The sequence below is a fragment of the Leptodactylus fuscus genome, chromosome 2 (genome assembly GCF_031893055.1).
Source record: "Leptodactylus fuscus isolate aLepFus1 chromosome 2, aLepFus1.hap2, whole genome shotgun sequence".
NCBI classification, from domain to species: domain Eukaryota; kingdom Metazoa; phylum Chordata; class Amphibia; order Anura; family Leptodactylidae; genus Leptodactylus; species Leptodactylus fuscus.
The window spans coordinates 238,164,947-238,189,315 of record NC_134266.1 but is presented as its reverse complement, the minus strand read 5'-3'; the positions used below and the strand labels follow the sequence as shown (position 1 = coordinate 238,189,315).

Below are 24,369 nucleotides of genomic sequence, written 5' to 3'. Positions count from 1 at the left end.
GTCTATATAAATAAATATATGTATGTATCCATATACCTATAGAGTATAGAACTGTAAATATATGTAGATGTATGATATATAGGTATATGTATGTAAATAAAGAGATATATTATAAAGCCACCTTCTAAGATGACCTCAAGAATCTTGGATCAGCCAGTATTGTTATATATTTTATATGATTATTGTGAATCTTCAGCAAAACTGGCGATGAGTTCACTACAAACCCTGTATTTGTTACACAAGAATTTTGTTAAGTGTTTGCTGCAGAGTAGACATTTTAAAGGGTAAACTCCAAGGTGCAGATCTGCTGGTAAATGTATGTGCCCTTTAGTTTTAGGATGTGAACCACCCCATGCACCTCTCTACATGCACTTCATCCTGATCATTGTAGAAAACTGATAGTGAATTACATGAGTTCTTTAACGCTATGTTCACACTAGCGTTCGGCAGTCCGTTCTGCATGCAGAAGACGGAAAGCTGTCAGACCGGGTCTGGCCGTGAGCGGCGGTGAGCGTTTTATGCTCTCCACCGCAAAACCGTTTTTTTTTAAATCGGACACAGAGTACTGCATGTCCGACTCTGTGTCCGGTTTAAAAAAACGGTTTCACGGCGGAGAGCGTAAAACGCTCACCGGAGCTCACGGCCGGACTTCTTTCAAACCCATTCAAATAAATAGGTATGAAAGGGTCCTGCAGGTTTCTGTCTCCTGCCTCTGTTTTGTGCAGGAAACGGAAACCTGCAGAACGGAGACCGGGGGCAGATGTGAACGAGCCCTTAGTTGGATTTTCTACTGTGCGGAAGGACGTGTCACTACATTTTGCTTTAATAGTACAGAAAATGTACATTTTTAGGGGTAGATATTGAATGTGTTGAAAGTGATTAAAATTATATGGAAAAACAGATTTTTAGGGTCCATTCACACGAAGTAAAGTGACACTGATTCTGGCACAATGACTCGCGGCAGAATTGGCGCTGATAAAAAGACTCCTCCGCGCATCTTCCTGCACCATTCCGATAATTGTAGAGCAGGTCTTATCCTACTCCATGATAATTGATTGGAATGGGACAGAACCACCCATAGAAGTGAATGAATCACAGGTGGCACTCAGATATTTGCAGCTCGTTCCTCTGTCTCCCCTGCTGACGCTCCAGCCCTCTCTCCTGAGGGGAGTTGGTGACAACACAGAGAGCCAGGGGGAGGCAGCGAGAAGAGACGTCCATCTTCCCCTGCTACGTTCTATTATTGTAATGTTCAGGGCTTGGCATTTTAGGTTATAACCTTAGCAGTTACTATAAATGTCCAATAGATGTGGTCCCAGCTCTGGAACCTGCATCTGTCTCAAGAATGGGGTCCATTTTTCTTCTTAAAAAGAAGAGTGGTGCCAGTGGTGGGAACAGTGTCTACAGTGGTATATCCTATGGATCTAACCAGAAATGCCAGTATGGGAATACCCCTTTAAGAATTCGGTGCAGTGGCACATGATTCATACTATAGACCTGAAACTGCTACACTTACTGCTATCTGGTGCCTCAGTGAGGCGCTATATTCTCCCATGTAAACATTACTCCCTATAAAATTTCTATATCAGACTGGCCCATAGCAGGCTCTGTACAGTACGGGTCTGTAGTATAGGAAAGATTTTTTGTACCGAAGCCTAAAATGGCCTGACAAGGAAGTAAAACGTCTCCTCTCTTCTGTATCCCACTGTTGTGTTTGGCTGAGAATCTGTATGTGTGAAACTAGCCTTAGGCCAATTCACACACTGCAGTTTTGGAAGTGTTTTTTGCTGCTCACAGTTGATTCATAAAAGAGAAGTATAAGTGTATGTCCACATGTGGCTGATCACTGGTGGTCCAGCTTCTGGGAACCCACCGATGAGATGACTGGAGGTCCTGAGGTCCCCATTTCAATAGGGCGGTGGTCACACTTTCACATTTCCACTTCATTTAAATCTATGGGACTTCTGGGCACACAGAGCTCTGTACTCAGTCCCTCCCCAATAGTCCCACAGAGATGAATGAAGTGGCTGCACATGCATGGCTACAGCTGTGTTCACATGGAGGAATCAAGTGCCCAAGTGATCAGTGGCAATCAGGTGCTTTATTCTCCCATAGGATCATTGCTCTCTATAAAATCTGAGGAAGGGCCCATAGCAGGCTCGGTACAGCATGGCTCTGTGACATAGCTCTGTACTGCATCGGCATCCAGTCGCTCACTCCGCTCCAGATTAGGCTAGTCGGGAGGGAGTGTCTTCAGGCGGATGTCGCAAGGCTAGGGATGGGTTAGTAGTAGAGATTAGCGAATAGTATTCGAAGCTTTAGTTTCGAATACCTCGCTCCATAGGAATGAATGGAAGCAGCCGGCGCGCGGCTGGCGCTTAACCCCTTGGTTTTCGGTCGCTTCTATTTATTTCTATGGGAGCGAGGTATTCGAAACTAGAGTTTCTAATACTATTCGCTCATGTCTAGTTAGTAGTACTATTTCCCACCAAAAAATATGGAGTCACCCTTATATGTATACAGGGGATCCCTCCCTGTTCTCCTGGAAAAGTGGGCTGTGTATCTGGAGTGTTTCCTGTCATTTAGTACCCTTTCTTCAATCTATATATATATATATATATATATATATATATATATATGTACTAACCTTTAATAAAATCTTACTATATTTATTGATAAGGGGATGTCCTTGGTTTTTGTTGGGAAATTGTACTTTGATGTATGGGGTCCCATTGATGTGATTTATTTGAGGAGATTTTTGTGGTTGGGTTACTAGTAATACCCTTGAGGTTTGGAAAACCCCTTTAGGTCACATGTGGTATTTTGATTCTGAATCCCCAAAAGCTCCCAATAGACAGCAAAAAATTTTCATTATTCAATGTTTTCTGCAGTTTGTTGTGTTTTTTTTTTTTTTAATGGACATCAATGGTGTGAGTCTGTGACAGTCCTTGTTTGTCAAAAATAGTACATGCACGATAAATGAGGAAACTGATCTACACCTACCTTGGAAGGATGCCTTGTTCACAGTATTTCCCAGGCTTTCTATATACTGTATGTGATTGTATTCGCAGTGTCGTTCCAGCAGTGCCAGGCAGATCTGTATGTAGAGCGAGATCATATGATTGACTGAGCTCGGTAGGAATGCAAGTTCTATGTGGACGTCGAGATGAATGACACTATAGCTTAGCGCTTCTTGCCAAGTGAACCGTTATTTTCCACCACCAATGCCCGCTCTCAATGAACAGTACTGTGTAAAAGTTTTAGGCAGGTGCAGAGTAACAATGCTTTCCAAAACAGAAGTTAATAGTTTTGAAGCCAGTGAAGAAAAGAGAAATCTAAATCCCATCGATATTTGGTGTGACCTTCGCCCTTTGCCATCAATTCTTCTCGGTACTTGCAGACAATGTTTGAAGGCACTCGGCAGGGAGGTTGTTCCCGCCATCTAAGCCCAGATCTTCTGTGGATATAGGCTTTCTCCAATCCTTCTGTCCCTTCATGTAGTCCCAGACAGACTGGATAATATTGAGATCTGAAATATCATCACTTCTATCTATGATAGGATATTTACTTTGCAGCGTTTTTTCCACATGTCTATAATTTTTACACAGCACATGGAAAATTTTATATACTAACAGGCTGCATCCAAGTGCAAAGAATCTGATGTGGTGAAGGACACCACAAAGCTATGCCCAGTCCATCACATGACACATACCACTGGCACCCAATGGGCACCTTTCACTTATAACAGGAACCACTGTGGTTTTGTAGTGTTGTTCACTATTCTGACGTTAAGAATAGAGACTTTAAACTATTGTGAACAAAGCCTTATCTCCATGACTCATATTTCACAGGTTAGGAGGTGTTACTTTCTGATTACCGTTGCCTACACACCGGTCACTTGGCATATACACATAGTCATGCTTTGACTAATCACTATGATAGCTGCATCATGTGACCTAATTAAAATGAATAGAGATGAGCGAACACTGTTCGGATCAGCCTATCCGAACAGCACGCTCCCATAGAAATGAATGGAAGTACCTGTGACGCCGGCCGGCCGCCGGCAAAGTCAGTGTCACAGGTGCTTCCATTCATTTCTATGAGAGCGTGCTGTTTGGATCGGCTGATCCGAACAGTGTTCGCTTATCTCTAAAAATGAACATATATAGGGGGTTTATATTTCCGTTCAGCTATCGTGAAGAATTAACATCACTGGTTTCCTACAAGGGCTTCCTTAATCAGTAAGTATGTAGTGACTGGAGATTTTCCTTAAAGTGATTGTCTATATTGTTTTATAATCTATACAGGTTCAAAATTCTTCGCCAAATAATTTCTAAAAGTAAATTTATCCTCTGTACACAAGATAAGGAGTAAGTATGTGATTGGTCGGGTCGGTTAGACCCCCACCAAACATTAGACTAGAGGTCCCAAATGGAGACCACAGCATTAGGGTCCATTGGTTGAGATAGTAATACTTGTAATTGAATCCAAAACGGAGTGGCATACAACGACCAGGAGACGTGGGACCTTATACTGCTTTCTCTGTATTTGCAGATGACACAAGTAAGCCAACCACTTTATTAAATGCAGAATCTGAGCAGCCCGATTCGAGATGGTGATCTGTTTCCATGATAGTTGGGAATAGGGTTGAGTGAAAAGATCGGATTCCGATCCCGATCTTTTCCCGCGGGATCGAGGTCGGAGGTTAATTCCCACAATGCTTGGCTACTGGCCAATCATTGTGGGAAAAAGCTAACAATGATTGGCCAGTAGCCAAGCATTGTGGGAAATAACCTCCGACCTCGATCCCACGGGAAAAGATCGGGATCGCCATCCGATCTTTCCGCTCAACCCTAGTTGGGAACCTACTAGAATAATAGAGGCAATACAATAGTCCAAAAATGATCCATAGCGACAAAGTGACTGGACACATTTACACTTGTAGTTTATGCTCCTCTGTTAGTCTTCCTGTGGTGACTGAGGGGAACAGGACCCCAGCCTGTGCAGTAAATAGAAGACTAGAGATTATTACTGATTACTCCTCCGTGCATTGCCCTCGATTGCTAAATGTCCCGCAAAGTTCATAGAAAGTTTGACAGAGACCAAGTTCTTTAGGCTAATGAAGTAACTGGAGGACTGTGAGGCATTGCCTGTGAGGTTATGAGAATTTTGATGGAAATGTAATAATAGTAACTTTACTCTTATTTAGATGAACATACAGTATATACCATTCAGCAGACATTATGATGAGGTTACTATTACTATGATCAGGCAATATCTGGAAGGTGCTTGTTGGCATACTTTTCTTTTTATGGTACTAAAAAATGCAGTTGACTGTGTTATTCAATATAAATGGGTATCACAAAAGAAAAGTATACCACACGGTCCAACTGTTGGGGCCGCAACCAATCTTAAGAATAGAGGTCCCTGTGTCTTGGATGGATGCACAGAATTCCAGCAGTCCCATAAGGATGAATGGAGACTAATGGACATAAACTTTCATTGCACTACTCATCCAGGGAGACACAGGTCCCTGTTCTCAAAATAGTCCCAGCAGTCAAACCCCCACAAATTAGGCACATCCTTTATCTTGAGGATAGTAGATAAGTGTCTTTAATGGGAAGACCCCTTTAAACTCTTAACAAAACATGATGTACTATTACATCAAAGTAAATGTGCAATATAATGTGCAATAGTAAAATCAATGTGCACCGCCATATTGGTCCCGGTTGGAATTCCCTGGAAGTCATCAGGGGCGATGATAGGATGCTATGGCAGCCAGGAACCTATTGAAGTGAATTTTACAATATACTGCCAAACAGTTGTATAGTAGTATATAGCAGTATATTGTATGAGCGATAAGATAACCCCCTGTGATCTAAAAATAAAAGTAAAAAAAATATAAAAGTTTAAATCATCCTTTTCTCTAGCTTTCATAAAAAAACATAAATAAAATAAAATTCCATCTATCACATACAAGTCCATTAGTAGCATCATAAGTTGTGTTTAGATCATCCATAAACATGTCCATTAATCCAAAGATAAGTATCCTGAAAATATCAAAGTATGGAATAGTGTAATAGACGGCTCTATTCCATGTAATGGTATCCACTAAAAAAAAACTGTACAATGGGTTATGTTGTAGCGGTACATCTGGACTGCACGCTAGAAGTACATGCTAGATGGAGATCACTAATGGAAACTAATATTGCCACAACCACAAACATACAGTATTATTTTGTTTCAGTACGGATCCCTATAGACACCCATAACCACAATGTCTGATCCATCATAACCCTTGTGGGCAGGACCCTCAATTCCACTGTGCCAGGGGGTCACTGTTGTATTGTACTTGTTCTGTATATTTAGTGCACTGTATGTAAATCCTCAAATGTACAGCAACAGGGGATTCATGTAGTAATCTATAGCACCATGGGATTAATGTATTAATGTACAGCACCATGGAATTAATATAATAATGTACAGCACCATTTAATTAAAATAATAATGTAAAGCACCATGGAATTAATATAATAATGTACAGCACCATGGAATTAATATAATAATGTACAGCACCATGGGATTAATGTACTGCACCATGGAATTAATATAATAACGTACAGCACCATCAAATTAATATAATAATGTACAGAGCACCATGGAATTAATATAATAATGTACAGTACAATGGAATTATTATAATGTACAGCACCATGGGATTAATATAATAATGTACAGCACCATGGAATTACTATAATGTACAGCACTATGGAATTAATATAATAATGTACAGCATCATGGAATTAAAATAATCATGTACAGCACCATGGAATTAATATAATAATGTACAGCACAATGGAATTAATATAATAATGTACATGACCATGGAATTAATTTAATAATGTACATCTCCATGGGATTAATGTATTAACGTACAGCACCATGGAATTACTATAATTACGTACAGCACCATGGAATTACTATAATAATGTACAGCACCATGGAATTAATATAATAAAGTACAGCACTATGGAATTAATATAATAAAGTACAGCACTATGGAATTAATATAATAGTGTACAGCAGTATGGAATTAATATAATAATGTACAGCACCATGGAATTAATATAATAATGTACAGCACTATAGAATTACTATAATAATGTACATCACCATGGAATTAATATAATAATGTACAGCACCATGGAATTAATATAATAATGTACAGCACTATGGAATTACTATAATAATGTACAGCACCATGGAATTAATATAATAATGTACAGCACCATGGGATTAATATAATAATGTACAGCACTATGGAATTACTATAATAATGTACAGCACCATCGAATTAATATAATAATGTACAGCACCATGGAATTAATATAATAATGTACAGCACCATGGAATTAATATAATAATGTACAGCACCATGGAATTACTATAATAATGTACAGCACCATGGAATTAATATAATAATGTACAGCACCATGGAATTACTATAATAATGTACAGCACCATGGAATTAATATAATAATGTACAGCACCATGGAATTACTATAATAATGTACAGCACCATGGAATTACTATAATAATGTACAGCACCATGGAATTAATATAATAATGTAAAGCACTATGGAATTAATATAATAATGTACATCACCATGGAATTAATATAATAATGTACAGCACTATGGAATTACTATAATAATGTACAGCACCATGGAATTACTATAATAACGTACAGCACTATGGAATTAATATAATAACGTACAGCACCATGGAATTAATGGTACTCCATAAATAACAATAATAATCCATTTTATCAAATACATTAGATGACACACATATTGTCCTTGAGGCTCAGGTCACACTTGTCAGTTGAATTTTTTGAAGCCTCTGTTACAGATTTCGTCACATATGACACCATGATGAAAAGTGACCTGTTATAAATCAATAATCTGGACTGTATGTAGTGACAATACAGATGTAAATAGAGCCTTAGGTCACGTAACTGAATTCGGGCTAAATAAAAAGGTCTGTATGTCAACCTCATTTAATGTCTCAGACACTCGTAGCCTGTAACATCACCTTTCGATGGCTGCACCATTTGTTTGAGAAAAAAGCAGCGAGTCTGCACAACTGGCTCATGAAGAGCCAAAAGTAACCGAACTTATTATTACATTTAAGCAAGAAGTGTTTACAAGGATTGGACGACTGTCTGATATTGTAATCCATAAATTCATTAGACAAGGATAGGCTAGTCATTCCAGAGAAGTAAAAGGAAGACTGGAGGTAAGCCAGTAGTCATCGGGGGAGGATGAATCAAAGGTTGATTTCTTTGGAATTAGAGTAACTAAGGTGGAAAAAGAAAGGTCCAAGGTTTAAGATGTTCACCTAGCTGTGGGGTGAGAAGAGGACAATCTATAAAAGGATTGTGATTATATCGATTGTATGCATATGATCCATGAGATCACCAAGGAACAAAAAGGATAAAAAAAAGACATCAATTCTTTAAGAGAGGTTGAAGAATCAAGGGTTAAATTGTCCTCTCCAGGAAAGTATAAAGATAAAAAATATAAGTCCAGCTCACCCAATAGCTTGTCAATAATCACCTGATACTTCTTGCCGAGATGCACGGACACCGATGGATTCCCTCGGTCAGTGAAGACTTGATAAATTAGAAAAGAACTCCAGCATTCACGGACAAGAAGATAATATAAAACTTTTTCACTTTATTTCTTCATATAAAAAAAAATTGCATTCCATGTTCCTAGAGGAGCTGCAGCGGCAGATCCAGCATATCGCTAATAACAATTGCTACGCGTTTCAGGACATAGTCCTGAGGTTGCCACTTATTCACTTGGATCTCATATGCTGACCCTTTTTAGGTGGTAAATAACAGTATCATGTTCACATCTATGCCAGGAAGTTCATTCTTCTGGTCCAATGGAGGATCAAAAGAACAAAAAAAATATCCCAATAACAGACCCCAAAATCAGCAGATATGAACAAAGCCCAATGGACACGATTGACTATAATGGGATCTACTGTGTGCCATTTTTTTTTAAATTGATGTTGTGGGCCACCGAAAGGAATAGATATGTAATAAAGCTAAAATATAACTTTTAATAAATATGCATTAATAACCATCTTAAAAATTGGCGGGGAACTTAAGCTCTTGGAATTCTCCCTCACCAGGAACTACTTTATCTTTAACCGGTGGGTCTTCCACCCGCTCAGGGGCTGCGCAATGCGCACCAGCCTATGCCAATTTGTTCCTGGGCTGGTGGGAGCATTTGCTGGGTACTGGTGAGGGAGAATTCGTCTCTATGGAGCGGGTCCAAGTTTGAGCCCGCTACATAGATGACATCATGGTCATATGGGAGGGGTCTAGATCTGAGGTTGAACAATTTGTATCCTCTTTAAATGACAATGACATTGGTCTTTATTTTACCTTTGAGATTGGGTCTGGTTCTTTCCCATTTTTGGATCTTGAAATTTCGAGGGCAGGGGGTGGTGAACTCCATACAATGGTTTATCGTAAACCTACTGCTACCAACTCTTTATTGCGTTGGGAGAGTCACCACCCACTGTCCCTGAAAAAAGGCATTCCAAAGGGGAAGTACTTGATGCAGAATTGAGAATTAAGAGGCAGGCCGTTGATTTGCGATCTAGATTTCATGCGAGAGGGTATCCTGACCATCTTTTGCACAGAGCTTTTCAATATGCACTACAATGTAACTAAGAAACCTGACCCTCATGGCAATGTTATTCGTCTTGTAGCCACTTATGATGGTTTAGCGAGTGAGGTTCGAGACCGGATTGTATCCAGTCATTTTGTTGAGCCCTCTGGTAATCAATGTTGGTTCCCATCACCCGTGATTGGGTGTCATCGTTGTAGCGGATGCATCGCCTGTCCATCAATGATGACTGGTAAGCACTTTGTATCCAATGTTACCGGACAAAGATATCAAATTCGATCCTTTATTAATTGTCGGTCGAAGGGAATAGTTTATAAAGCCAATTGCATTTGTGGCCTGGAATACATTGGGAAAACTATTCAGGAATTGAGGAGGAGAGTAGAGGAACATTTATTGGATATTGCACATGATCGTGACACTCCTATTGTGCGTCACATTCGTTTAGTACACCATGGTGATGCCTCCTGCATCAAATTCATTGGCATTGATATTATCAGACCCCCAACTGTTAGGGGGGATTGGGATCGATTAGTTACCGAAACTGAAACTAAATGGATTTTCCGTTTGAAAACAGTCCAACCTTTGGGACTTAATGAGCAACTTAGTTTTACCTCTTTCATATGATAGGATAGTCATTGTGGTTTGTTCTGTGTCTGTGAATTGTTGATCCTTGCGCTATTTTCAATCTCAGTCCTGATCAAATACTGGCTTAAAATATCCTTTATTCCACATTATATCTTCATTTGTGTGGTTATTATATATACAATGATTTGGCATTGTCCTCTTGGTATATATACTTGTGCTCATGTTCCCTTTCATGAGCTCTATTTAGCTAGTCTCCGTGGCATTGCTTCTTGAATACTTACATATCCCTGCTCCGGAGTTTGCATCTGGCTCGGTGTATGCATGCGCGAATTACAAACTTTCACACATGCACATTGAAGCCTTGTTGGGGGTCAGGTATTTACTGCGCATGCTGAAGTGCACGCTTCCTGACCATTTATATGGGAGCATAGGCGGGGCGGCACTCCGTTTGAGGCCTGAGCTACGGTGGTCTTTGCCTAGCACTCCAGGAGACCGTCATCCTGCAAACTTTTGGCAGGTTTCCACTCTCCTTATCTTTTTATCTACCACCATGACCATGTGGGATGTATGGTTAGAATATGAATGAGTGAGTATGAGTGTTACCTTGCTCAGTGTTATTTCCTAAATCTCTTGCCTATACAAGGCCTGTCTGTTTTGAGCACCATTAACTCCTGAGGAGTCAGGGTGAGTTGTTTAAGCTTTATCCTGATGAAACATGCATGTCGGGTGGGTGGCATGCTCAATTTCTTCATTTCATTTTAAACTTTTCCTGAGTGTTTCACAGGTTTTCTTATAGGGTGGCCTTAATATAGGGATAGGTTCCTGTTAGGTCATTTACCATTAGGGTAAAGTTCCTGAGATAGGTACATAGGGTTTAATAGGAATCCATCCTGTCTATTACCCTTCTAGCACCTTGTCTGTACCCTTCTTTACCTATTTACCCTTGGCCTCCATTAAGTTTGGTATAACCTGTTCATGTACCAGTGTGTTACTACTAGCAACCTCCTTTATGCAACTTCATATAACTTCATCTGACGTGTGTGTGTTATTGGTTTATTTTTCATGGAGGCTGCCGTGCCTGAGTAATATGGTTTTGGATTATACAGCATACACTGGTTCACAGATACCTTCCCCGCCAATTTTTAAGATGGTTATTAATGCAAATTTATTAAAACATAATTTATTGAACAGAATATCATTATCCTACACGTTTGGATTATAATTGATGTTTTGGATGAAAAAGTTGAGTTTGCAGCACTTTTGGTGAACATAGCCTCAAGTAGATGTAACCATCTGTGAGCTTGGACTAGTAGTAGGAGCTGGAGACCTGTCACCGTGTAGAGGTGCTGGGGGAAGTTCCACTTCAGTTTAGTCCCATCCAAGCAGGGGTAACCCTGTTTATTTTTGGGGCATCCTTCTAACAAAAAGAGTCAGACACACACATAACCATCCTACTCATAGGAGATCATGATGATCATGAAGATGATTATATTCTCTTTCCTTACAGTAAACATGCTGTCTACAAAGACATTTCTGAAAGAGGAGGATGAGGAGACCGTACAGTTACTTATTAATACTGCAGAGGAAGATATCAAGAAACCGGGAATATCTCATAATTATACAGACAAGGTAAGAGAGATCATAGAACCCCCGAGGTGCCTTGATGTTAGGATTGATCATACTGTCTGTGCAAGTTGGCTATTGATCTGACAAGCAATAGCCAGGGATATACAGCCATACTCCTAAATCCCCGAGATACCTTGTCACAAATTTTTAATCTTGACTCTACTAGTTCATGTACAGTAATTCATGTTGTAGAGTCTCATCTTTTATAACCATAAGATTGATGATAAGATTGTTTATACAGTTGCCGATCGGTCAAAAGCCAGTGATATACGGTCATACACAACCATCCAGTCAATTTGAAACTTGTTTGTACGGTCTTGGCAAGTTTGCTGATGATCTACCAAAATCCAGTAACCATGCCAAACATCAATATTTTTGGCTAGTCGTTGAAGAAAATATCCAGCATGACCAATATCAGCCATTGGTTGGTTGCAAATAAACATTCACAGCGTTTAAAATATCAAATAATTGTTGTCTAAAGGCTGAAATTGACCATTTTAACCAAACGCAATCTAATGTGTATGGCCATATTTAGAGGAACATTCATGAGCATGTGTAACTATGTGGATGGTGGATGGAGACGTACTTTGTGAACCTCCCTATTTAAATTCGGAAAGGGCATTTACATCAATTATTATTATTTATTTATTTAGCACCTTTAATTCCATGGTGCTGTACATTATTATATTAATTCCATGGTGCTGTACATTATTATATTAATTCCATGGTGCTGTACATTATTATATTAATTCCATGGTGCTGTACATTATTATATTAATTCCATGGTGCTGTACATTATTATATTAATTCCAAGGTACTGTATATTAATTCCATGGTGCTGTACATTATTATAGTAATTCCATGGTGCCCCTATTTATTTCTACGTAGATGGAAGGATTAAAAATTGTGTTTGTAGAAGCGTAGCATGAATTTCCTGGGCCACAATACAGAATCTGGAGCCACTACCTACACTATGTGATCAAAAGTATCCAGACACCTCCAGAAACATCTGTTTTTCATATTAGGTGCATTGTGCTGCCCCCTACTGCCAGGTACTCCATATCAGCGACCTCAGTAGACATTAGACATCATGAGAGAGCAGAATGGGGCGCTCCGCGGAACTCACGGACTTCAAACGTGGTCAGGTGATTGGGTGCCACACATCATGCAGGTCAATGCCAAACGACGTCTCGCTTGGTGTAAGGAGCGTAAAAATTGGACGATTGAACAGTGGAAAAACGTTCTGTGGAGTGACGAATCACGGTACACAATGTGGCGATCCGATGGCAGGGTGTGGGTATGGCGAATGCCCGGTGAACGTCATCTGCCAGCGTGTGTAGTGCCAACAGTAAAATTCGGAGGCGGTGGTGTTATGGTGTGGTGGTGTTTTTCATGGAGGGGGCTTGCACCCCTTGTTGTTTTGCGTGGCACTATCACAGCACAGGCCTACATTGATGTTTTAAACACCTTCTTGCTTCCCATTGTTGAAGAGCAATTCGGGGATGGCGTTTTCATCTTTCAGCACGATTGAGCACCTGTTCATACTGCACGGCCTGTGGCGGAGTGGTTACACCACAATAACATCTCTGTAATGGACTGGCCTGCACAGAGTCCTGACTTGAATCCTATAGAACACCTTTGGGATGTTTTGGAATGCCGACTTCGTGCCAGGCCTCACCGACCTACATCGATACCTCTCCTCAGTGCAGCACTCCTGAAGAATGGGCTGCCATTCCCCAAGAAACCTTCCAGCACCTGATTGACGTTCAATCAGGTGCTGGAAGGTTTCTTGGGGAATGGCAGCCCATTCTTCAGGAGTGCGAGAGTGGAAGCCGTCATCAAGGCTAAGGGTGGGCCAACACCATATTGAATTCCAGCATTACCGATGGAGGGCGCCACCAACTTGTAAGTCATTTTCATCCAGGTGTCCGGATACTTTTGATCACATAGTGTACCTTATGCTACTCAGAATAATGGTATATTTTACATAGCAGAGGGACCTTTGGGGCCTCGCTGTAAACCCTATAGCAATGCCCCGGTACATGGTGCTCATGTAAGCAATTCATTTTTCCATGTCTGCATTCTTCTTTTTATTAAAGTACACCCACATGTAAAGTAAGCGTGTTTACGTGGCTTTCCTCCAGGTACTCCGGTTTCCTCCCACACTCCAAAGACATACTGATAGGGAATGTAGATTATGAGCCCTATAGGGGACAGTGACTGACAATGTCTGTAAAGCGCTGTGGAATATGATGGCGAAATATAAGTAAGAAAAATAAATAAATAAAGGAAGTGATTCAGCTAATAGGCACTTTGTATAATATAGAGAATATATTATAATAGAGAATTTTTGTAAACGTACTGCAGGTGAAAGTAAGTGTAGGATAACTTCTGATAGCAAAACATTTGGAACCAGGTAGTTGTTCCACAGAGAAACAGGGGAGGGCAGTATAACTCTGCTATATAATGCTTATACAGAATATACAGAGACATTGATTCACTGCGGAGGCCTATAATAGTCCAAACTATTAGAGAATAAATATATATAGAAAATGTGATAGATTTATTGGCGAACCATTGAAAGATTATACTTAAGATTGCCAATAAAATCTAACTTCAGCGATATTCTGACACCTGACACTCTATGGCAACTTTATAAAGTTTACATAATTAGAGAAAAGTTTATCATTGAAACCTTTTTTTTGTGGATAAGACGTCGGAATAGCCTTTAGAAAGGCTATTCTTCTCTTACCTTTAGAAGTGGTCTCCGCTGCGCCGTTTCTTAGAAATACCGTTTTTTACCAGTATGCAAATGAGTTCTCTTGCAGCGATCGGGGCGGTCCCTAGCGCTCAAAAAGCGATCGGGGCGTCCCCACCGCTGCCAGAGAAGTGTCTCCAAGCGCCGCCTCCTTCTTCGTCCGTTGCATCATCTTCAATGTCTTCTTCCGCCGCAGGCTCGTAACTTCTAGCAGAACAGAGCAGACTGCGCAGGCGCACAGGCCACGGGAAAATGGCTGCAAACAATACTGTGCAAGCAGCCATTTTCCCGTGGCCTGTACGCCTGCGCAGTCTGCTCTGCCCGAGGCCTAGAGGTTACGAGCCTGCACTGGAAGAAGACATTGAAGATGACGCTGCGGACGAAGAAGGAGGTGGCGCTTGGAGACACTTCTCTGGCAGCGGTGGGGACACCCCCATTGCTTTTTGAGCACTGGGGACCGCCCCATCACTGCGAGAGAACTCATTTGCATACCGGTAAAAACCAGTATTTCTAAGGAACGGCGCAGCGGAGACCACGTCTAAAGGTAAGAGACAAATAGCCTTTCTAAAGGCTATTCCGATGTCTTATCCACAAAAAAAAGGTTTTAATGGTAGAATCCCTTTAATTTATATAAGATGTGACAAGGCTTCTAAGTGCTTTATAATACTCATCAGTGAGATTTTACTATAGATATACAGGATACTTTAAGGGTTTTAGGCAGGTGTGGGCTGGATTCACACCAGGAATTGTTCTACATTGGTGGATTCCATCCCTAAATCCATTTGTCTCCAAATTTTTTGAGCGGAAACTTTACGGACACAATTATAGTGTATGGGGTCCACAGGTTTCTCCAGGTAACTTCTTTTTAAGCAGATTGGGTTACTGTTTTTCCGATCCCCAAGTGGACATGGAGAACGGAAACCCAAGCGCAGACGTGAACATTTTTCCAGCAGATTCGGGAACAGAATCCCCCAACATAGAGCAAGTGCTGATGTGAATCCAGCCTTACTTTGCAGCTATTTCCCACTCCTGCCTAAAACCTTTACAGGACTTTTCTCTCTGCATTTTTTTAAGCGGATTCAGGACAGAAGCCAGGCGCAGGTGTGAACCTAGCCTGAGAAGGAAGAGGGACAATACTTTGAGCATGGCTAATTTGTGCCATAAACTGCGCCTGACTCCCATGCCTCTTTGTAAACTGGTGGGCGCACAGTAGACAGGGTATGGCTGGGGATGACCGTTGAGGGGCCCTGATCATACTCAACATATTCAAGATTACTTAGACTCTTTTTAGAAAGCGTGGCACATCTGATGCCAGTGTAGCTCAGAGTAAGACTGTGCCCCTTTATGTTTTGTTTCCCCACCATTTTCGTCATATCAGATGCTGTGAAAGAGAAGCTCAGGGTGAGGTTCAGACTTAATCTGCACCATAAACACGGCCTGCAACTTTACACACGCTTTTGTTTCTTGTTTGACAAGATGTAATAAATTAGTGAAAAGAATGTGGTTTATCTGGAAAGAGCATGGCTTAATATGTGCCAAAAATCTGCGGAAACCTGACACAAAGTAAACCAACCAATAGGGGGTGTAACATTAAAGAAAACCTTTAATACCCTGTTTCCCTGAAAATAAATCATCACCCAAAAGTAAGACATAGCAGTGGTTTTGTTGAATTGCCTAATATAAGGCACCCCCCAAAAGTAAGACATCCCCCAATAATACGATAATAATCTTTCTGCGCAAAGATTGTATGAAGAAAAACATTGCAGCTGGCTGAACACTGTGTACGATGTTCCATGTGCACAGGTATGCCGGCTGCTGACGCCGCTGCAATACGTTTGTATCCACTGTTCCTGCTGCTGTACGGTGAGTTGGGAGATGCCCGCTGTGCAAACACTAAGCATCGTATGCGGCAGGGAGTCCACTCTCCCAGCTCATCCCACAGCAGCAGGAACAGTGGATACAACGTACGGTATCACAGCAGCGGCAGCAGCCGGCTGGACGCTGTGTGCGGTGCTCCGTGTGTACAGGAAAGCCGGCTGCTGCCGCTGCTGTGATACCGTACGTTGTTTGTTTTTCTTCATACAATCTTTGCGCAGGAAGCACATAAGACATCCCCTGAAAATAAGACATAGCATGTCTTTAGGACCACAATTTAATATAAGACACTGTCTTATTTTCGGGTACACACAGTAGATGCAATAAATCCAGCATCAGCTACATGCTAAATATGGCATATCTTTAGATATATAGATTACTGGCGCTAGTTATCTCGAGGACGTAAGGAACACATACACAATGTTACATGCTAATGCTGGACGAAAAAGTCATGTGAGCAGGACTTTTTCGTTCATTGTGACAGAGTTTGGCGCAAATGTAAAGGTAGCCTAACATGGTCAAGTTTTAGAAAATATCAGTACATCTGGCCCTCTGCTGTTTACATTCAAAGGATACAACCCCATACATAGTTACGCTAGGTTCACACTTGCATTTGGGTTCCCGTTTTTCAAGTTCCCAAGCGGACCCGAATAACGGAAACCCCAACGCAAGTGTGAACCTAGCGTAACTATGTATGGGGTTGTACTTTAAAAGCGGTTACCTGAGGAAAAACCACTGACCCCATGGACTATAATGGGGTCTGTTGGGTCTCAGCCCAAAAAATGCAGAGAGAAAAGTCCTGCAAACAAAATGGGGGACAGAATTCCCGAACGGTCATCAGTGGCAGATGTGAACCCAACCTTACTCCTGCTTTCAGGTGAGAACTATAGATATACAATTGTAGGCAATGCTCTATAAGCTAAACATCCTGGACTGTAGACTAATACACTGTAGCGGACTATCAGAGCAGTATGTACGGCTGAAATACAAGGAAAATAGAAATAATTACAGAACTTTTAATAAATTCATTGAAACTAACTTTTTTTTCTAATGGATACAAAAGTCTATTTTATATTTGTAATCCACAAGGTAATGTTGAACAAGTTTGTGCAATCCCTTCTATGGATGCCAAGAGGGAAGGTACAAGGTCACACTGCTTCAGTGTAGGCTAGTAAGATTTATCAGAGACCATAGGAGAAATTTGTCAAGCCTTGTATGTTAGTTTTGTAGCATACAAGACATAGAAAAGTCCGGGTTTTGTGGGAAAATTGCCACTTTTATGTTGCCCTTGTCACTTTCCTGAAAGGGGTAGGGGCATGGCGTGGGCAGACTTATGATCATTTACACCATTTTATCATAACTAATACCTGGAATCTACACCTGTTATTACCTGCCGTAGATTATATGGCTGGGCCCCACATTGGGGTATAACAGTTCGTGGGGTCTCATCTTCCTCTTAGTTGGTGACAGCTGTGTGGGAGGGTGGGATGGGTGATTTGGGGTATAACAGTCCGTGGGGTCTTGTGGGTGGGGGGTTTAATAGTCCAATTGGGGGTGGGTGGTTTGATAGTCCATGTGTCTCATCTTCCTCTTGTTTGGTGACAGCTGGACACGTATTGGGCAGCGATCTCCACAGTGGCCTCTTCTTCTCCCAGTAGGATGTAGAGTTTCCTCTTCTCGTCTGCGGATGTGAAGTTTGGGATGTGGGCAGAGAGTCTTTAGAAGTAGACGGCCCTCACAGCTGAGTATTTGGTGCAGTGTAGCAGGAAATGGGTCTCGTCTTCTAGGGCCCCCTGGTCACAGTGTAGGCACAGTTTGTTCTCCCGTGGCTTGTACGTCTGCCTGTGCCACCCCGTCTCCATCTCCAGGTTGTGGGCGCTCAGTCTGTACCGGCTCAGGGTCTGTCTGTGTTTGGGGTGGGGTATTCTTTCCAGGTAGGTGGCCATGGTGTAGTCCCTTTGTAGGGATTGGTACATGGTGAGTTTCTTGGAGTTATTTATTTCGTTTCTCCATTCTTCAATGTACCGCTCTTTGTTTGCCTCTGTGTTCGCCTTTATTTTGGCCTTGGTTATCATCTGTTGGTGTTTTTGGTTTGGTGGTTGGCTGTTCTTTGGTTGGGGGTTGCCGGGTTTGCTCAGGTGGCTTAGCCATGCTTGGTGGTGGTAGGAGTCGGGCTTGCTCCCCTGGATGTGCGCCTGGAAAGCTAGCGCCCTCTTCTGTATGGTGAGCCATAGGGGGAGCCTGCCTAGCTCTGCCCTGCAGGCCTTGTTGGTGGTGTTGCGATGGACATGGAGCAGGTATTTGTAGAACTCCAGGTGGAAGGTTTCTGTTGGGCTAGAGTCCCATTTTGGCTGGTCTGGGTAGCTGGCTGGGCCCCAAACCTCGCTGCCGTAGAGGGCGATGACTGCGTCAAATATCTTCAGCCAGACCCTCACCGGTGGTTTAAGGTGGTACAGTTGTCTTCTGATGGCGTAGAAGCTTTTGCTGGCTTTTGCTTTCAGGGTTTCTATTGCTGCTTTGAAGCTTCCTGATTGGCTGAGCTCCAGCCCCAGGTAGGTGTAGCTGTTGGTTTTCTCCAGTGTGGAGCTGTTCAGTGTGAATTGTGGGGTGGGGGCCTGGGGTTGGTGAGACCTCTAGGGTTGCAGTCTGATATTGATCACCTATCCATATGATAGATCATCAGTACTTTTAACCCTGAAAACCCTTTTAATTCTTATAAAAGAAGTCCCTCCTACTGTGCCAACTACTGACAGATTTATATAGTGCTTCTCTCTTAGGCCCAGCTCACATCTGCATTTGGTATTTCGTCCGGGGAGTCTGATTGGGGAACCCCTGAATGGAATACCGAACGCATTGACAAGCAATGAGGCACACAGACCCCATAGACTATAATGGGGTCCATGTGTTTTTTGCACGGTGTCCGCACGAGTCATGCAAAGAGGAAAATAGTTCATGAAGTAGTTTTCTCTCTCTGCATGACTCGTGCGGATACTGCGCCTAAAACACACAGACCCCATTATAGTCTATAGGGTCCGTATGCTCTCATTGCTCAGCGCTTGTCAATGTATTCGGTATTCCGTTCCGGGGGTCCCCAAGCGGACTCCATGAACCAAATACTAAACGCAGATGTGGACAAGGCCTTATTAAAAAAAAAAAGAAGTGATAAAACACAACCCACGCTGAAGACCTTCGGAGAAGGGTGTGAGCATTTCATGTCACTGAATGGTGGATAAGTATATCATGTGTATTCTTCAAAAAGTGGTTCTGCAGCAGCTGAGTTGTGTATTATAAGGAGTCAAGTACTCTCCACTAAATGCAAAGAATAGCAGAGTATTTCCTGAGCTCAGTTGGTGACTCCTGATACTCTAGTCATTTACAGTAGGGGCGACATTATCTAATGTATATCATCACTCTAGTATTCGCATTAATACTATATTAATTGTACAGAGCGGTGGTTTTGCACACGGGTGGTGTGTGTGAGTAGCAGCCAAGTCATTGTGTACTTTCAGTCCAGCTGCTGTGTGATCTGTATGAGATGGGCGGCCCTCTTGCGTTCGGTCACAGAGCTGTGTGCAGACACACACACTGCTCAGTCCAGTATCTCACAGTAACAAATATGCTAATTCATAGGAAGAGATCTGAATGTTATGAATGTGGGAATAGCTGAGTGCAGAGCGGGGCAGCCTATAAAAGCTGGGATCATGCTCATTGCTGCATCTCTCTTACATGGATCGCACATAGGACGCCTCCATCATTTTATATTAAGCACTTGTAAGAGTAATTTACAATGATTTTGGCTAAGGATAATATTGTCATCAGCGAAGAAGAGGTTAAACCTAAGGATAACAATATAGCTCTGACCCTCCAGAGAAAGTCTCTTGATAGTACTCGACATGTAAATCCTAACTCAGAGGATTGTCTGGACGTTCATAGAAGGGTAGAATCAGGAAAAATGGCCAGCGATCATGGAAACCTCAAAAAACAGGTCAGTGGTCTCAAATCCATCGCTTTATATGATTTAAGTGATCAGATACGTATAAGAAATCGGCATTTACTTTGTGGCAAGTGACCCACTTACTTACCTTAATATAATCACATTCACAGTGGGTTAGCTGAAATGCAAAGGTTGAGAACTGGTATAGCGGTTGGGGATAAATTTGTGGCAAAAATCAGACTTTTTGTGTGTGGTGGTTCAGATGTGGTTTATCCCACTTCTGCTGATCTGCCACAGCACACCGCCGCATGAAATTTTATATATATATATATATATATATATATATATATATATATATATAAAATATAATGTGGTTGCAAAAAAATTAGCGCAAAAATTCCAAGTATGAAACATTTACTAAAAATGGGAAAAAGAGCAATTATTATTAATTAATAACAATAATAATATACTTAGTGCTGTATACTCATTGTATATGTTGTTTTTGTGCCATATAGGGTTTTATATGTAAATGTAACATATATATTTAAATTTCAGCAATTGAATAGGAAATTATAATAAATCTAATTATTATTCTACAAATTTTTAATTAAAAATAAACCAAAACTTGTAAAACACTATTTTTCTGTAGTTTATAACTGTTTGGTTTGAGGTTTTTTTTACAGTTTTTTTTTCTCTGCCCTGATCTGAACTGATCCAAAGTGATCTTCAGAGGTACAATCCACTTATCATTGATCTCGCTTATTAAAAAGACGGATTGGAATTGATGAAAATATCCTGTAAAAAACCACAACTGTTTAAGCCCTAAGTGCTAGTTCACATGGGGGCAGGTGGGGCGGATTTTGGCACTGGGCCGCATCATTCTCAGGTCAAAATCCGCCTGCTACGACCGTCACGGTCGCGGCTTCCCCCTCCGGAGTCGGCTCAAATGAATGGGCCGACACCGGAGGTTGCTTCTGTCTGAAGAAAGGGCAGCTCGCGTCAGCATGTTGCCGATAGCGGAAAAAAGAACGCTAGTGGTCTCCATAGACCACCATTGTATGGAGGCGGATTTTGAGGTGAAATCCGCTGTCAAAATCTGCCTCATTGCCCCCGTGTGCACTAGCCCTAACGGGATAGCAACAGAGTTAGATTGGATCTTTTCTCAGTCACACCAGAGGACATAGGGGGTTTATAAAATATATGCTCCTCCATAGTTCATTTCTTTGTTGTTACCATAGTACACACAGGACATATCACCAATAAGGTCTAATAAGTTATTTGTGAATCATTCCATAAGAAATAGAACCTAGTGGTGAGTGAATGGGTGCAGATCAGCCTCAAACTGCTGGATCTTTGGTGCCCTGCTGTATTTGGGACCCTTCACAAATCGGGGCAGGGGCCAGGGCCCATAGCACTGGGGAGTCCACTCAGGTTTGGCAATTAGCGCTCCCATCAATAAAGATGGAAGAGTGGTAATATTGTAGATGGAATAGTGTAGATCAGGGGTCTCAAACTCAATTTACGTGGGGGCTGCTGGAGGAAGAGTCTGGGTGAGGCTGGGCCGCATCAGGTTTTCCACAAGCTATGCGAGCCGCAGCAAATTTAGCTCCACCCACTTTTATTTTGACTCCGCCCATTCTCATTAATTTTTCATGCGCCCCCACACAGTATAATCCTTCTACAGTCACCTGTACATTATATGTCCTCACATTATAATGTTCCCTTCCAACTGCTCCACAGTATTACGTCCCTCTCCTGGTGCTCCAGTTTAAACTGGGGGAAACTAGAGGAGGACATGAAACTGGGGCAGCTGGAGGGGGACATTAAACAGTGGGGGTAGTTGGAGGGGGGCAATAAATTAATGGCAGCTGAAGTGGGACATTAAACTGGGGGCAACTAGAGGGGGACATTAAACTCGGGCAGCTAAAAGCAGGCCGTAGGGGTAGCTGGAGGGTGACATTAAACTGGGGGCAACTAGAGACAGACAGGTCCCCTTACAGCTCCTCCCACGGTTTAATGCCCCCTCCAGTTGCCCCCAGTTTAAGTGCCCCCCTTCATCTACCCCCAGTTTCATCTCTCCCCACCATTTCTCCCCCAGTTTCATATCCCCCTTCATCTGCCCCAGTTTCATGTCCCCCCTCCATCTGCCCCAATTTCATGTTGTCCCTCCATCTGCCCCCAGTTTCATGTGCCCCCTGTATCTGCCTTCAGTTTCATGTCCCCCTCCATCTGCCCCATTTTAATGCCCCCCCTCATCTCTGCCCCCAGTTTCATGTTCCAACTTCCGTCTGTGGACCTAGTTTCATGTCCCCCCCCTCCATCTCTGCCCCCAGTATAACTTTCCCCTTCCATCTCTGCCCCTAGGTTACTGACACACAGAGACACACACAGACACACACTCTCCACCCTGCATTTCACATTCTCCTCCCTACTCAGTACCTTTAGACAGCACATCCCTTCATCTTCCGGCCGGCATAATAAGACACGTCTCCCTAGTCACGTGACATCTGACGTCACACACAGGTCCTTCAGTTTACAGTAGTACAAGCTTTCCACCGATCACCCATTGCTTTTATCTCTGTTATAAGAGCGTGGGGGTGATCAGAGGAAAGTATAAGTACAACACTAAAGGGACATAGCGGGACATGCAGGGAGCTGCATGGGACCGCGGAACAGGCGTATAAAAGCGGGACTTTCTCGCTAAATGCGGGACGGTTGGGAGCTATGTATTGAGTTGGGGGCCGTAAACTATTGTCCCGAGGGCCGCAGTTGGTCCGCGGGCCGCAAATTTCAGACCCCTGTGGTAGATGGAATAGTGTAGATGGAAGAGTGTATATTTCACTTTTACTTGCTGCTTCTAGATCCTTGGAGTCCTGACCCTTCCCTGCTCCAACGCTGACACGTAAGCGGTAAGTGAAAGTGAAATCTGTTCTATATGGGAGCATTGGAAGTCCATTGTGCTGTTTGAGGCCTTATATCAGGGTATAAAGAGGCCATTGTGTTATATAGGGGCATGAGGATGACATAATACTGCAGTGGTGTAAGAGGGACATTATACTATATGGGAGCATAAAGAGGCCATTAAAATTTATGGGGGCATAAGGGACCATAATAAGAGTGGGGGTACATCAATTTTCAATCTTTACAATGCTAAAGTTACATAAGACCTACAGCATTCCAGCAGGTCATTTCAGCAAAAACTACCCAGTTGACTCTAGGTTTATACATGAGCTTGGGTTTCCATTCTTCAGGTCTGCTTGAAGACCTAAAAAACAAAACCCAATCCGCTTAAAAAGCGGGTTAGACTATATTGGTTTATGCCATCAGGTTTATGCCTGGTTCCACCTAAAAAATGTGCATTTTTCAAGTGGATTCGGGGATGGAATCCTTGAACAGAAACCAAGTGCTGGTATGATCCCAGCTTTAGGGTGCATTCACACGATGTAACGTGCAGCGTGATCTGGCACGTATGCGGCGTGTCAGAGTTTGCGCGCCGTAAAAGCTCCCATTTATTTCAATGGGAGTTAGGATCGTATACGCCGTTATTTTGCGGCCGTGATTTTCCCAACAGAGAATTCTCTCATATTCTGATGCCAGATTTGGATGTAACTATTGTTTATTTTGTGGAATTATTAAAGGGGATCTACCATTGGAAAAAGTCATTTTTAGCTAATCACATCCTTGTCTCAATAGTTTCTGAATAAGTCAATTTTTATACATATGCTAATTAGCTTCTCAGTGCACAACGGAAGTCTCTTTGTCTCCTATATATACAGCACAGGCTGCTGCTGACTCCTCCTCCCTGCTCTCATACACAGCACACAGTATGGGGAGGAGTGCTGGCTGACAACTTCCTGTGCTGGCTGGAGCCTAATTAGCATATG

General features: G+C 42.1%; 1 protein-coding gene across 1 annotated transcript in view; it reads left to right on the top strand.

Moving 5' to 3' along the window:
* Nucleotides 1-20,338: 20,338 nt before the first annotated feature.
* Nucleotides 20,339-24,369, top strand: part of ATP7B (ATPase copper transporting beta) — a 45,784-nt gene continuing 41,753 nt past the window's right edge. The window contains exon 1 of the mRNA XM_075265899.1: nucleotides 20,339-20,536. Coding sequence (XP_075122000.1) covers nucleotides 20,339-20,536 — 198 coding nt within the window. The remainder of the gene's footprint in view (nucleotides 20,537-24,369) is intronic.